Below are 15,316 nucleotides of genomic sequence, written 5' to 3'. Positions count from 1 at the left end.
AAATGACCATTTCTAATTGTTAGACAACATATAAAACATAAAGTTAGAACTTTGGTTTTCCACCCCTTTTAATGCAAGACTTGACTTTTTCCCAATTTAGAAATTTTTACCTAAAAGCTAAGAAATATTATTCCATAAACAAATTAGCAATATTTATTTGCTTTATTCCTTTATAGACTTTTTTTGTATCTAATATTTTATAATTCTGAATTCTTTATTGAATTGTTAATATGGGTAAGGAGCATTCATGTACACCATTGTGTTTACTTAGACTGAAAATTTTAATCCAAGACAGAAATTAAGAAAAAATGCTATAGATATAAAACATAATATAATGAACTGTAACATTTAAGTGTGGGCAAAAATCACAGTGCATAATGGTGGTTGCACTAAATGTTTTCAAAAAAGCATGCTTTCTTTTGAATATACTTAGATAATAATATGTTTTTAAATACCTTTTAAACACTAGATTGCTTAAATCTGTAAGTACAGTACAAAGATAAACGTGTAGTTCTATAATGTATGTGTATACATGCATACACTGAAGTGTGTTATATGTATTTAGATGCACATACAGCACATGAGCCATTTAAGTGTAACATACATTATATATGTTACATTACGTCTCACGTATACACAAATAAAAGACAAAAGAGGCACAGCATAATGTATACATTGCTACATACATACAAGCATAACATACATTAAACATAAATATTTTAATATTACATGCATGTGTTGCATATTGTTATATATGCTTAACACAAAGAGAGAGTGAAAGAGAGAAATTAAGAGAGAGCAAGCAAGCACTGATCTCCATGCATGAAAGTAAGCTAACTCTAGTCTGTGACCATGGTCCATGCCATTGATCCTAGGGTAGCTGAACCATAAAAATAAGAACAACACAACATTGAAAAAAAATTAAATTTACTGACATAGGTCAGTAGAACCAAATTTATATAAAACAGATATAAATAATTTTGTAAGCATGAGGGTCTTACTTATGAGAATATTTATAGTGTTATAATCAATGTTTTTTTACCTTTTTAAAAGGCACACCATTTTGTAATGCTGCATTTACTCACCTTGTCACTGATCCATTTCTTAGGGTTTTCATCTCGGAAATGTTGATGTCCACAAGAATCAGGACCATATTTGCTTGATGAATGTATTAATGGCAGGTAGTTTTTATTTTTATGGTAGGAAGAAAATGGCAAAAACCTGAAAGAGAATATCAATATTCTTAATTTGATTTCTAGAGACATTTGATTTAAAAAGCAGGATTAGTTGAAGTAGTATAGTGCCATAAATATAGTCTATGGATTATATTTATGGTTTTGAATAAAAATATCTGGATTCCACTTCAACCACTGTCACTTAATATCTCTCTCACTAAACTTCTATGAATCATCATTTCTTATTATGCAAATGAAAATAAATTTCTCCTTAGAATTTTTTTGAGGCACAAATATCTTATAAATATAGATAATGTAGACAGTATTAAAGTTTATTAATTAATGGTGCTAAATAATTCAAAATTCATGATGTAAGTAAAAATGTTTTTAATTTTAAAATGGCATCTCAAAGTACAACAACAGACAATAGGGGCAATTCTCATTGAAACTGGTTTCCTTCTAATCTTGTTACCCAAATAATGAAGACCTTTTTGATAGAGATTATGAGTAATGGGCTTTAAAGTCAGTCAGACCAGGACTCACCTCTCAGATTTGCCCGTTTACTGTATTACCTTATGAATGAACAAATTAATATGTAAAGCACCAAACATGGAACCTGAAAAGAGCAAGGTCTTGCTAACAGTAGAGTAATGGAAGTGCTCACAGTAGAAGTAAAAGTAGTAGAAATTTGTAGCTATTGTTATTAGCTATCACCATTATTATTATTAGGTATTACTATGATCAACAGGAAAGAAATGACCAAACTTTTAGAACCCAAATGAACTCTCATAGAATATCTTAATAATGAGATACGCTTCTAATGTAAATAAATCCTACCCCCTGAGCCCACTGAAATCAAGAGTAAAGGAATAAAAAAAGTTACAAACCCACAAGAGGAGAAAGGAAAGGGGAAAGACCAGATGAAAATGACAAGTTTTCAGGAGATGGAAAGCTGATCAAAAAGGTAGTAAATTACATAGCAAAGTTAAGAAAACTAAAATCTAAGTGCCCAAAGAGGGAGAAGCCAATGAGAAATGAGTCAAATTATTCTGCTGAATTCTGGAAGAACTCAGGAACTGAAGCCACCGATTCCTACTGCCGAAGTTAAGTGAGGAATGAAGCTGAAAAGAGATTAAAGGTTTATGTAAGGAGTAATTAAGGTTCTAGGTCCCTCCTCTACTCCATGCAGCCATAACAAGAGCCTGTTATCGGAAAAATTATCACCAGACAGTGCCGATGTCAGAGAAAGAAGACACACCGAAGGCTGGAGTGAGACACTAAATAGAACATAAGGATATTAATTCGAAGTGTGCCCATTGAACTCTTCCCTTGTTCATCTCTAAGTGAACTGGCAGTCGGACTTAACACCCTTCGGAAGATAAGATGCATCTCTCAAAAGATATTGAGAGCTCCGAGAGAACAGACTTCAAGCACCAACATTCGGGGGCTTCTTAATTAAAAGTCATGTCACATTACAATAAAGTCTATCAGTCAAAAAGCACCCCTGCTCGCAAATATAGTTTACAATCTGGTTTTTAGAGTCTCCTTTTAAATTCCAATTTAAGAATGGATAACCAATTAAGGGAAACTACCAACATGAAAAAAAGATACAAATATAAGCATAAAAGATAACGTAGAGGAAATAGACATAAGGCAAGAAAGAGGAATACATTTCAGAAATGTTTAATTAATATAATCAAAGAAGATATGGTATCAATGAAATAAGAATTGGATGCTATTTTAAATAAAGGGAACATTTAGAGTAAAAGAGAAAGTTCTGAGAAAGAAAAAATATAGAAAGCTAAAATATTTAATAACATTTTTGAAGATAAAGCCAAGGAAATATAGTATGCAGAAAGCAACAAAATAAAGATGGAAAAAAGAGAGAAAATGGAGGATCAATTCAAGAGGGCCAATACTGAATTAACAGAAGTCCTCAGGAGAAAAAAAAAAACATAGGAAAAGAGAGAATTACCAAAGGAATATTATAACAACAACAAAAAGTTTCCAGATCTAAAGGAAATTTAATTTCCTAGATTAAAGGAATTCATTAAATTCCCAGAAAAAAAAATGAAGAAAACACATGCAAAAAGAAGGGTCCTGAAATCTTCTAGACATTGAAGAATAAATAGGAAGTAGAGCAAGAATCAGAACGACATCATATGGCTACAAAAATCCTGCAAGGTATAAGTTAATAGAGTGACATCTTAAAAGTTTTGAGAGAAAATAATTTTCAACCTAGTATACCCAGTCAAATTCTCACTTAAATGTGAAGCTGGGTGAAAGACAAACATGAAAAGTGAAAGAAAGAAAAAAATGTCACTCCCAAAATCCTTTCTCAGGAAACTACTGGGAAAATTGCTTGATGTTAATTAAGAGCTTTATAGAAGTCAGGAATGCCACAAGGGAAGAAGAGTTAAGGGGAGACACACAAGATAAAAAGCAGGAAAGAAAATAAAACAAAACAAAAAAAGAGAATACACAAATTAAGCACTATACATTTTATTTAAGAAGCAGGGAAGGTTTTTTGTGGGGATGTCATCATCTGACATTGTTTATATAAGAGATAAAAAAGTGCCTGATAGTTTTGTTCCTTCATTTATTGTTTTTAGTAAACTTGCATTTAAGCCCTAAATACTTTTAAAGGATAGCATTAATTTTGAGCTATGAATAATTTTACAAAACTGTTTACTTAATATTTTCAAATCATTAACTATAGAAAATTATCAGATACTTGAAGGTATTTGAATTTAATGAAAATAACTAGTCAAAGAACTTAAGTTATGATTTGACATTCTTTTTCTTTCTTTTATTTCTCTTTATTTTTTTAAATGTTACATTAAAAAAATAGAAGAGGTCCCCATATAACCCCCATCCCCCTCACCCCACTCCTCCCACATCAACAACTTCTTTCATCATCGTGGGACATTCATTGCATTTGGTGAATACATTTTGGAGCACTGCTGCACCACATGCATAGTGGTTTACATTGTAGTTTACACTCTTCCCCAGTCCACCCAGTGGGCCATGGCAGGACGTAAAATGTCCAGCACCTGTCCCTGCAGTATCATCCAGGGCAACTCCAAGTCCTGAAAATGCACCCACATCATATCTCTTCTTCCCTCTCCCTACCCTTAGCAGCCACAGTGGTCACTTTCTCCACATCAATGCTACAATGTCTTCCATTACTAACCACAATAGTTCCATAGCAGACTATTAGTAAGTCCATTCTAATCCATACTTTATTCCTCTAAAAAGGGTCAACTCAGACCAGCAGAATATCTCAGCCTACATGTAATATCAGGTGTTAAAAACTGCTTTTTGACCTTGAATAAAAGGGGGAAATGAAAAGGACAAATGAGTTTATATGGCTATGAGTCTCCGAAAAAGAGTTGGGAGGTCATCAGAGGGTTCGCGTTTATGCACTCCTCAGCAGGACTCCAGAGACAGCCAAAGCAGATACAACCCCGGTACTGGTCCTCCTGAGGGCTACAGAGACCCACAGGTTCTATGGTTATGGTATATGGCTCTGAAGTTCAGTGCCATGTAAGTTGACCCTACTTTGGAGTTTGAGTTCCTGAGTGTGATGGAGTTGAACTCAGATGTGACCTTTCTACACATGCCTCTTCTGTCACTTTTACTGGACCTGTGGTTGGCGCTAGGGTTGGTGTGTACTCAGGAGACCTGAATCTCTGGACTGTCCATGTGATAGCCAGGCCCTGAGCCTCAGCAGACCTGCAACTCCTACCCTCTGGATTATTGGATTTACCCCGGCCAGCTAACAGGGAGGTGAAGAAGGTCAACCACCACACCAGGGAGGCAAGAGTGCCTACAACTGCAAGCAGGAGAATTGCATCCATCATCCATGTGGAATCTAAGCCCCCTCTTAATATAGAGGTGGAGTGGACATAATCATCTCAGGGTCCACAGGATGATATTCTTTTTCTTACTCATACTCTAACAACATGGGATAGTATAGAAATATTTTGAAACCTTACTTTATCAAATGTTTCTGTATAACAATTTGCACATTTGTTCTAAGAAAATATTCTGAAATTCAGACCTTGAAAAAATTAGAATTGAGATTCAACAGTATTTATTGAACTATTATATTATGCCATTTTTTTCACAGGTATTATCCCATTTCACTAAGACAAGGAAGGTTTTTAAACAAGCTAAATTCAATTGAATATTTATTTTTGCAATTGTGTTCAAAATTTTGTTGAAAATTTTGTCTTTCATCAATTTTCACAAGTCTCTACAATTTGTTTTCAATATTTATAAAAATATCTTTTAATATTTTGTCTAAGAAAATACTCTCAATATTATTTAAAATAAAAAAAAATAAGCAGAGCACAGAGCTTTTAATTACACAAAGTTACGAAGCATGTATTACATATGCTCTTGGGAAAAGTGCCCTCATATAAGATAGATGATGGTACATCTACTGCTAATTTGCACATGGGATGGACCTCACATGCGAAAAGCAAATTAATGCGGCCCTAATGCCCCTGAGTATAGAAAGGAAGTGCTGTGAGTCAGTGGCTCCACTTAACTGTTTTTATCACTTCTGAATTGCATTTTAATAGTACATTTTTCTTTTGTGTCTTAAAAAAATTTGCTTTCTCACTGGACTGGATAGCTGAGAGGACAAGGCTGAAAGAATAGATAGGTATGTCCTGGCCCATGAGTTAATTTTAATTTCATTTAGCCATAATGTTTCATTAAAGTAACATGCAATGCATATTCTTAAATGTGTGTGTATTAAAGAATATTTAGATGTCTTATAAATGACATTTAAATTTTTAAAAAAACTTCAAATTAGGATCAAATTATATATTTTTCAAATAGGATTTGCTCAATAAAATTGTAAATAGCTATGAAAGCCCTAAAAATCACTTGTAGTTTGTAATCAAACTTTTAGATGATTATCCATTACTTTTCTTAAAGGTTTCTATTTTGAAATACTTTCAAAGTTACAGGACACTTACAAAAAAATACAAACCCCTTGCATAGAATTTCGATATGCCATCTATATTATACATTCCAATGTAGTATCTATCAATTCAACTATCTATATATCTATCCGCTGATCTTTCTATCAGTCCTTCTTATGAACACTTGAGCATCATGCTGCTTGAACATTTAACTCTGCCATGTACATTTCCAAAAAAAAGATATTCACTTATGTAACCACCTTAAGTGCAATTATCAAGTTCAAGTTAACACTGATATAAAGCTTAGAGTCTATAGTCCAATTTGTTCTTATATTCCAATAATGTCCTTTTCAGCCTTTTCCCTTCTCTAGTTATATCCATTTCAGGATCATGTACTGCATTTAATTGTCATTGTCTTTTTGGTTGCTCTTTTTTAAAAGAAAAATTGTGGCAAAATACATATAATAACACCTTTCCCATCTCAACTACTCCCAAGGATAACAGTGGGATTAGTCACTTCCACAATGTTGCAATACCCTAACCACCTTACATTATTAAAATTTTCTCAGCTCCTCAAACAAAAATCCTACACCTTTTACATATTAACTTCCCATCATTCTCTCTGCTGCCCACCCCTGGGGCAACCTGTACTCTAATTTCTGTTTCTACAAGCTCATATATTCTCCAATATTTTCTTTGTAATTACCCTGGGCTCAAATTTAACATGGTAAATCTATAGCAATCCTGTTTGGTTTAATACCAACTTAGCTTCAATAATATACCCAAACTATGTTCCCATTACCCCATTGTCCACCCTTCTTTATGTAGTTCTTGTCACAAATTACATGTTTGTATATTATAAATTCAAAGAAACTGGACCCATTACATTTTATTCACTTGCCTTTTAGATCCCATAGTAAGTAAAAAGTAGACTTACATACTAAAAGTGCAAAAGTACTGTCATTACCATCACCAGAGATCTTTATTTGTTCATGTAACTTCAATTTATTTCTATTGTCCTTTCCCTTCCACCTGCAGAACTCTCTTTAGCATCTCCTGTATGGCAAATCTAGTGGGGACAAACTCCCTCAACTTCTGTTAATCTAGGAATATCTTAACCTCTCCCTCATTTTTGAAAGGGTTTTGCCTAATATAGAATTCTTGATTGGCAATTGTTTTCTTTCATCACTTCAAATATGTCATCCCACTGCCTGCCTGTCTCCATTATTTCTGATGAAAAAATTGGCATTTAATCTTATTGAGGTCCCCTTGTACTTGACATGTTGCTTCTCTCTTTCAGCTTTCAGAATTCTCTTTATCTTTGTCATTTGACATTTGATTTTAATATACATCATGTGGATGTATTTGAGTTTAACTTTTTGGAGTTTCTTGAGCATCTTGGATGTATATTCATAGTTTTCATTAAATGGTAAATTTTCAGCCATTATTCCTTTGAATATTCTCTCTGCTTTTCTGTCTTATCCTTTTGTAACTCCCGCAAGATGTATATTGGTATGCTTGATAATGTTCCACAGATTTCTCAGTCCTGTTAGCTTTTCTTCCTTCTTTCTTCTTTTTGCTTCTCTAACTGGATGATCCCAATTTCTTTATCTTCAAATTCACTGATTCTTTCTTCTGTCAACACCAATCCACTGTTGAATCCTTCTAGAGAATTTCTTTCACTGTTGTCCTCAGCTTTTTTGGTTCCCTTTCATAAATTCCATCTTTTCTATTGATAGTCTCTTTGTGCTCACTTAACATTTCCTGATTTCCTTTGGCTCTTTGTCCATGTTTTCTTTTAGCTCTTTGAGCATATTTAGGGCCCATTTATGAAAAGTCATTATCTAGTTGCCCCAGGTCTTATCCTCCACATTGCTAAAGTTTCTATGGCTTTAATCTCTTTTGCCTATGTCAGTGCTTCCCATTTCTTTTTATATTTTATAATCTTTTGTTGAAACCTGGACATTTTTATATTTTAATATATTATTGCTATAAGGCATCTGCTTCTTAATCTTATATCCAGCTCATGTTATGACAGAGGTTTCTTTGAATGCCAGGAGCTAACAAAAAAAAAAAAAAATGAAGGAAAGAAAAAACACCTCTCCCAGTCTTTACAGATTGACCTGTGAAAATGCTCTCTCCAGGGCTTATCCATACAAGGGCTTAACCATACAATGAGTTTAGAAAATAGCTTGAGGCCAAAGCATAGGGGCCTTCCTCATACTTTCTGTGTGTCTTGTCTGGGGCATGAGCATGTGGACCCAGGGATTACCCCATTTACCCAAATACAAATATCCCCTAAATTCTTCATTCTAGTTGAAAAGCTTCCTAGAATGCACTTACACTGTTCTGTTTTCTACCGTTCTCTACCTGCCTTCTACTGATGTCATTCATCTTTCTTCTCCCCTTCTATCTTACGTTTTTGTCCATGCTCCTACACCTGAGTTGCTGATCCGTACCCTATTCATCCTTCAAAACCTAGCTGAACACAAGTTTTCCTAGGCGGCTTGATATATCCACTCCAATCCACACTGATTTCTCTATTGTCTAATATTTACTTATTAAACAAACATAAATGAACTGCTTTAATATGCTAAGCACATATTAAAACAATGGGATATAATTATAGAAGATGCAATCTATGCAGAGGAAATCACTTTATAGTGAGAGGTAGGGAATAGCACAATAACTATAAGTAGAATGTGACAAGTTTTTTGATATACATATGCGCAAGAGACTTTAAATGCACAGAGGAAGGTCAGTTATATATAATGAGTATATATGATGTGGGAGGTATTGCCAGGGAGTTTGGGGGGAGGGAAAAAATTAGCAATAAAGTCTTCTTAGGCCATAAATGCCAGAGCTGAGTATTAAAGGACAAGTAGAGTTAGTTAAGAAGCTGGGGAAGGGGCATCAGTGTAGCTCAGTGATCGAGTGCCTGCTTCACATATATAAAGTCCAGAACTCAAAAAGAATCTGGTGAAGGCTATTTTAGACAGAGGCAACAACTTACACAAAGATGTGGAGGTGAATTAGGGTATAACAAGGGATGCTGATGAAACTGAAAGGAACATAGATGGGAAACTGGGCTCTTGGTAGGAAACAGGGTAGATCATAAATAGCTAAATAGTGGATATGGTGGCTTGAATCTGTATGTACTCCAGAAAAGCATATTCTTAAAGTTAATGTATTCCTGTAGTTGTGGACCCATTGTAAGTAGGATCTTGTGATAAGGCTACTTCAGCTGCGGTGTGACCCACCTCATTCAGGATGGGTCTCAATCCTTTTACTGGAATCTTTTATAAACAGGCTGAATACTGAGCAAGAAGAGAGAAAGCCATGGAAGCAAGAAGCTGAAAGCAATGAAATCCAGAACAGAAGGGAGAGAGGAGCAGATGCCACCATGTGCCATGCCATGGCAGAGGGCCCAAGGATCACTGGCAGCCAGGTTTTGGGAAGAAAGCATCACCTTGCCTTAATTGGACATTTTTCTTAGTCTCCAAATTGTAAGCTTGTAGGCTAATAAGTTCCCATTGTTTAGGTTAATACAGTTCATGGTATCTTTTTTTGGCAGTTGAGGAAACAAAAACAGTGGAGATGGGTTTACCCAAGGAGGATATGTGTGGTACAGATCTTTAAATATTGCAACAACAACAACAAAGTTTTTATGTATGTATAAATTTTGACTAATCAATTGGGTAGTTATCCAAGTCCCACTGGATTCTGTCTTAGGTAAATAATGTTAAAATGGACATAGTGATAGAGATTTATATCTAGATATATGGCTATGGTGTAGTTTTCAAACACCATGCATGTCCTAGATCAGCCCCCTCCTACTAAAAGAGATCCCCAGTGAAATATTTGCATTAAGCACAAGCAAGATAGAGGAACACCATATTACAAATTAGCAATTTGACTTTAGATCTCAATAAAATCTCCCATGAGCTATGTAAGAGCATAAAATTTAGTTCTTTTGCCTAGGTTAACCACAGGAGAAAGAGCAAAATAGAGAAAGGTCTCCCAAAACCTATAGCAGAACTCATAGTATACAATACTTCTAATGTTGAGGCTGCTCTTGGACCAGCCCTCAGGGTCTCAACAGCTATAAAAATCAGAGATGTGACAAGAGATAGCATGGTTGTCTCTCCAGGGAGAATAACCTTGCTCTCTTTATTCTGGCCAATAAAAGGCAATGGAGAGTCAGTCAAGGATTGCCCTCATACAGAGCAAATCTAGGGTGACACCTTACTACTAAGTCTCCTAGGTGGACAAGAGAAGCTCCCTAAAGAGAAGACCTCACACTGGGACCATGGCCACTTGAGGAACTGGCCACAGTAGAATTCTACTTCTTTGATCTAAAGGGGAAAGTGGTGGGAGGGGTGGGAGGGGAAAGGGAGGCAAAAGGGGCCTCAAGCTTCCCCTAGAGACAGCTCTTTATAAGACTGAGGTGGATACTCAGTTCTGAGCCTGTATCAGATAAGCAAGTATGAGGTATATTAAAAATACCTGTGGGAAAAGGATTTGGCTCAATGAATAGAGCATCCACCTACCACATGGGAGGTCCACGGTTCAAACCCAGGGCCTCCTTGACCCATGTGGTAAGCTGGCCTGTGCACAGTGTTGATGTGAACAAGGAAAGCCGTGCCATGCAGGGGTGTCCCCCACATAGGGGAGCCCCACATGCAATGAGTGCAACCCGTAAGGAGAGCTGCCCAGTGCAAGAAAAGTGCAGACTGCCCAGGAGTGGCACTGATCCAGCAAGATAACGCAACAAAAAGAGACACAGATTCCAAGTGCCACTGACAAGAATACAAGCAGACACAGAACAACACACAGTAAATGGACACAGAGAACAGACCACTTGGGCGTTGGGGTGGGCAGGGAATGGGAGAGAAATAAAATATAAACCTAAGAAAAAAAAGCCTGGTGATGTGACTCATACTCAATTCAATCCACCAGATACAATTTTGAAAGTAACTAACACTTTCAATTCATTGTGATAGACACTGAGGGTATAGAAAATGGATAAGCAGATGACTCATCCAAAGACTCTTAAAACCTAATGAAGGAAAAAGACAAATAATTGCTACAATATAAAGGAGGAATGAGAAAAAAAGCAAAACTTCAAGAAAGGCAAAAAAGCAAACAGTGCTTTACACAGTGAGACTCCTGAAGGTGCTAGAGACATCCAGACACTATAGGCAGGGCAGACAAGCTCAGGACTTCGGCACTGTGTCAGTGGCCCTTACTTTGGAATTTATGCTCCCCAGTGTAACAGAGTTAGATGCATTTATAGTTTCCCTACCCATGGCCCTTTAGCCCCTTTTATTTGAACTTATAATTAGCACTATACTTGTTAAATATATGTCCCAGAGACTTAAATCTTTGGTCCATTCATGTGCCAGTTGAGCCCTGAATCTCAGCAGAGTTGTCACACTTGCTTTCCAGTTCACTGAACTCACCCAGGACAACCAACGAGGAGATGATGATGAACAATGCCCATGCCAAGGAATAGAGAATGTCTGCAACTGCAAGCAAGGTAGCTCCATCCTTCTGACCCATGGGACCTAAATCCTCCCTTAATTAGAAACAGAGTGGGCATCTCCATCCCAAAATATAAAGATTGGGGAAGGAACAATGGGATAAAGTAGACTTATTATTATTCTATCATAGATTTATTATTTTAGCAATAGGAGAACTTTAATCATTGATATAAAGGCAGTGGCCACCAGAGATTCTGAGGGGAGGGAGAGGGAAGAATAGGAGTAATAAGGGAGCAGTTTTGGGACATTGGAATTGTCCCACTTGACATCACAATGACAGATAGAGGCCATTATATATTTTGTGGTAACCTTCAAAATTGTGCAGGATAGAGTATAAACTAAAATGTAAACTATAGTTCCATGGTTAGTAGCAATGCTTCAATATGTGTTCATCAATTGTAACAAAGGTACCACACTAATGAAGAATGTCATTAATGTGGGAAGGTGAGAGACGGTGAGAGGGTGGGGCATATGGGAATCCCCTATATTTTTAATGTCATATTTATTTAATCTAAAGCTTCTTTTAAAAAAAAAGAGGTAAAAGAAAATGTATGATAACAGAGAGCATAGGGGCAAGGTATCTAAACTTGACTTGAACATAACAAATGGATCCAATTTCATTTGACAAAAATGGGAATTAAGGGAGGGGATGCAAGTAAGGCAGTAGTGTGAGTAGATGCTCAGAGGCAAAAGATTGGGAAGCATAGACAGGGGCTTGTAAGTATGTAGCTAATTTTCCTGGCCAGTCGGATGCCTGCTCTTCATAGCGTGCTTGTGGTGGCTCCTAGCAGGATGGGCTGAGCTTCAGCCACCTCAGTTCATCCTATACAGCGACTCTAGGAACAACACCCCGGTGACTTTTGGCTTTCCTCACACATATATCATCAGGACTTTTAACCATCTCTGGAGCTCTACACTGATCCTGAGAGGCAGACTTGGCCACAGCACTACAAGGGCTAGTAAATTCTGGGAATCAAGGCAGGGTAGCCTCGTTATCACATTTGTCTCACTAAAATATTTTGCTAAATTACATGCCTTGTGCGCCTTTTATGCTGAGACATATGTGACATTTTCCATCTTTTAGCAGAAAAAATTTCTTGTCATGAATTATGAAAAATACAGAATTCTTACATAAGTGACTATAAATGCATTCACTTTGTTCAGGGAGGAAAAGATAAATACTTTTCCATAGTCTCAGACTGGATATAAAATTATTTAATCACCAAATTCAAAACCTCCTAACTTTGTAAACAAGACAATGGAATGCAATGAGAAGATAGCATAGGACAAGATAGTTCCATCCTTCTACCCCATGGGATCTAAGCCCTCTCTCAGTTAGAAACTCTAATATTTTAAATATTACTATAACATAAAAGATGGAAAATTTAAATTTTTTAGGACTAAGTTATAACTAGTGCATGCCTAGTCTTTTTATCAGATGACTCAGTTGTTCATTTAACCAATCACAGTTTTTTTTAAAGAGAAGGCACTTTTTAAAAAACCACTTAATTGGAAATATACAAATAATTTATGTGAATTATTTTTTAATAGGATGAGTTGTGCTTTAATTTTGCAGTATGTATAACTAAGAATGACTAACATATGAAATTTACCCTTCTAAAAAAACAAGTTGCCAGGCTTTATTCCTGATTTCTAACATGTCTTTAAAGAAAGCCAATGCTTCCACCCCAGAATTTCATTGACTAAGATGTGAAATTAACTGAATTAAATTTGTAATTCAAGCAATTGTTGGCATCCTTAATACAACTAAAAAGGTCCAGGTTGCATAAAAAAAAAAAAGTTAAGTGCCCAGTTCATAAAAAGGGCTACAAATTTCTGAATATTTTGTTCTTAATTCATAAAAATCTCAGTGTTAGGAAAAACAAGGTCAGGAAAAAAAAGTCTCTTTTTCATTACCCTCGACATGAAAAATAAAATGTTTTAACCATATATATTAACAACCCAAATTTCAGATAAGCTTAATTAATACCTTATTAATACCAATACAAAGATTTCAACATATAGTCTACTAGTCTACTAAGTTGTTTTATTCTAGTAGATTTATGGACAAAGAGATGTTAATAAAGTAAGCAACAATTTGAAATAGAGATTAGACAGATTTCATTTATAGATGAAGACAGCTTTCATTGAAACTTTAATGTGACCTCCCATAGGTGTTTAATGCATAAAGTATTTTATACCCAAAGTAGAATTCACAGCAGATGTGTAAAACTTTTAAGTTATTTAAACAGCTATATTCATAGCACAGGTCTCTCCACCAGGGTGGAGAATAAAAAGGAAATATTTAAATATAAAGAATGTATGTGGCAAGGCTATATGTTCAACAAGAACATGGGTTCTTAACCTTTTTTGTTCCACGGACCTCTTTGCCAGGTGGTAAAAACCACGGACCCCTTATCAGAATGTAGCAGCCAGACAGTTTTATGACAGCTAGTGTCGGGTCTAACAACTACTGTAATTTCAAAGTATAGATGAGTGTAAGTGATTTTTCGAGATATGCATCAATTATAATATGATATGAAATGAATCCTACTGTAATTGATTGTATACATTCATAAGTGAAGAAAATGCTAGATTTCAGTTAGAGGTCAGAGAAATAAAGTAATAAACTGATTTTTTTTCAATTTAAGCTCATGGACCTCCTGAAAGCTTTTCATGGACTCCTTGGGGGTCTGTGAACCCCTGACCTAAAGAGTTTGCTTGTATTGCAAGCTTTGAAACTTAAATAGGAAGACATATTTTACCCTTCTTTCATTTTTCCTAGCTTAAAAGGAATAGAATGTCTTGGATATATTATTATTATTAACAATATCAAGGCATGCCAGCTCAATAATTTTACTACATCTATGCAGCACCTTCCTAATATATATTTTGCAGAGTTGACATTACTTTCCTCTAGTTGATTGTGAAAAGGCTTAGAATTTTTCTGTTAAAAGATACTCATTTAAATGCCCTTCTTAAGTATCATTTATACAAATTCTTCCTTTAGGTCATTTATAACATCAAATGTTTTAAAACTAAAAAAAAAAGTTTTAGGAATGGCTAAAAATGATGAGCTCAGATAGTTTAAGGGCTTGTATAAATGATACAAAGAATAAATAATTGAGGAGAAAAATAAAGTTGTAGGAAACACACAAATTATTCTTAAGATGATCTATGTGCAAAATAAGCTGAAATTGACAAAAAATACTAGGGAAAATCAAATGGCCTTTGTTGAGTTATACCCCGAGGAGTATATTTCAAACTACAGTCTGTGGAACACCAGTTTCAAAGGATGTTAAAATAGAACAGATGGAGGGACTCCATGATTAACCAGACTGTGAGTGCTGAGAAGCCAGGAGAATTTTCCCTGTTTTCTTGACTGTTGTATCCTCAGTGCCTAATACAGTGTTGGGCACATAGTAAGCAAACAATAATATTTCTTGAATGAATGTGTATGAGTTTGCAAAATGAAGTTACACTAAATAAAAGTATAATTAAGACTGAGAAGCTCTGGAAGCACCAAAAATCTGTTTGTTTTTAATCTAGTTTTTCTCAAGTTTACTTGACAGAAAGCTCATTAATGTTTTCCAGACAAGTGTTTTAAGAGACACAGTGTGGGAAATGCTGTTAAGAGTAAGAAAAAGAAAAAAAAGAAGTA

General features: G+C 35.4%; 1 protein-coding gene across 1 annotated transcript in view; it reads right to left on the bottom strand.

Annotated features, from left to right (window-relative positions):
* The window catches only part of SPATA17 (spermatogenesis associated 17), a 267,125-nt gene that overhangs the window by 63,080 nt on the left and 188,729 nt on the right, over positions 1 to 15,316 (bottom strand). Inside the window, exon 9 of the mRNA XM_004461695.4 lies at positions 1,086 to 1,221. Within this exon, the coding sequence (XP_004461752.2) occupies positions 1,086 to 1,221 (136 nt within the window). The remainder of the gene's footprint in view (positions 1 to 1,085; positions 1,222 to 15,316) is intronic.

This window comes from Dasypus novemcinctus, chromosome 13, assembly GCF_030445035.2.
Source record: "Dasypus novemcinctus isolate mDasNov1 chromosome 13, mDasNov1.1.hap2, whole genome shotgun sequence".
In the NCBI taxonomy this organism is placed as follows: domain Eukaryota; kingdom Metazoa; phylum Chordata; class Mammalia; order Cingulata; family Dasypodidae; genus Dasypus; species Dasypus novemcinctus.
The sequence above is the reverse complement of the archived record's forward strand: the minus strand, read 5'-3'. Positions and strand labels throughout refer to the sequence as shown.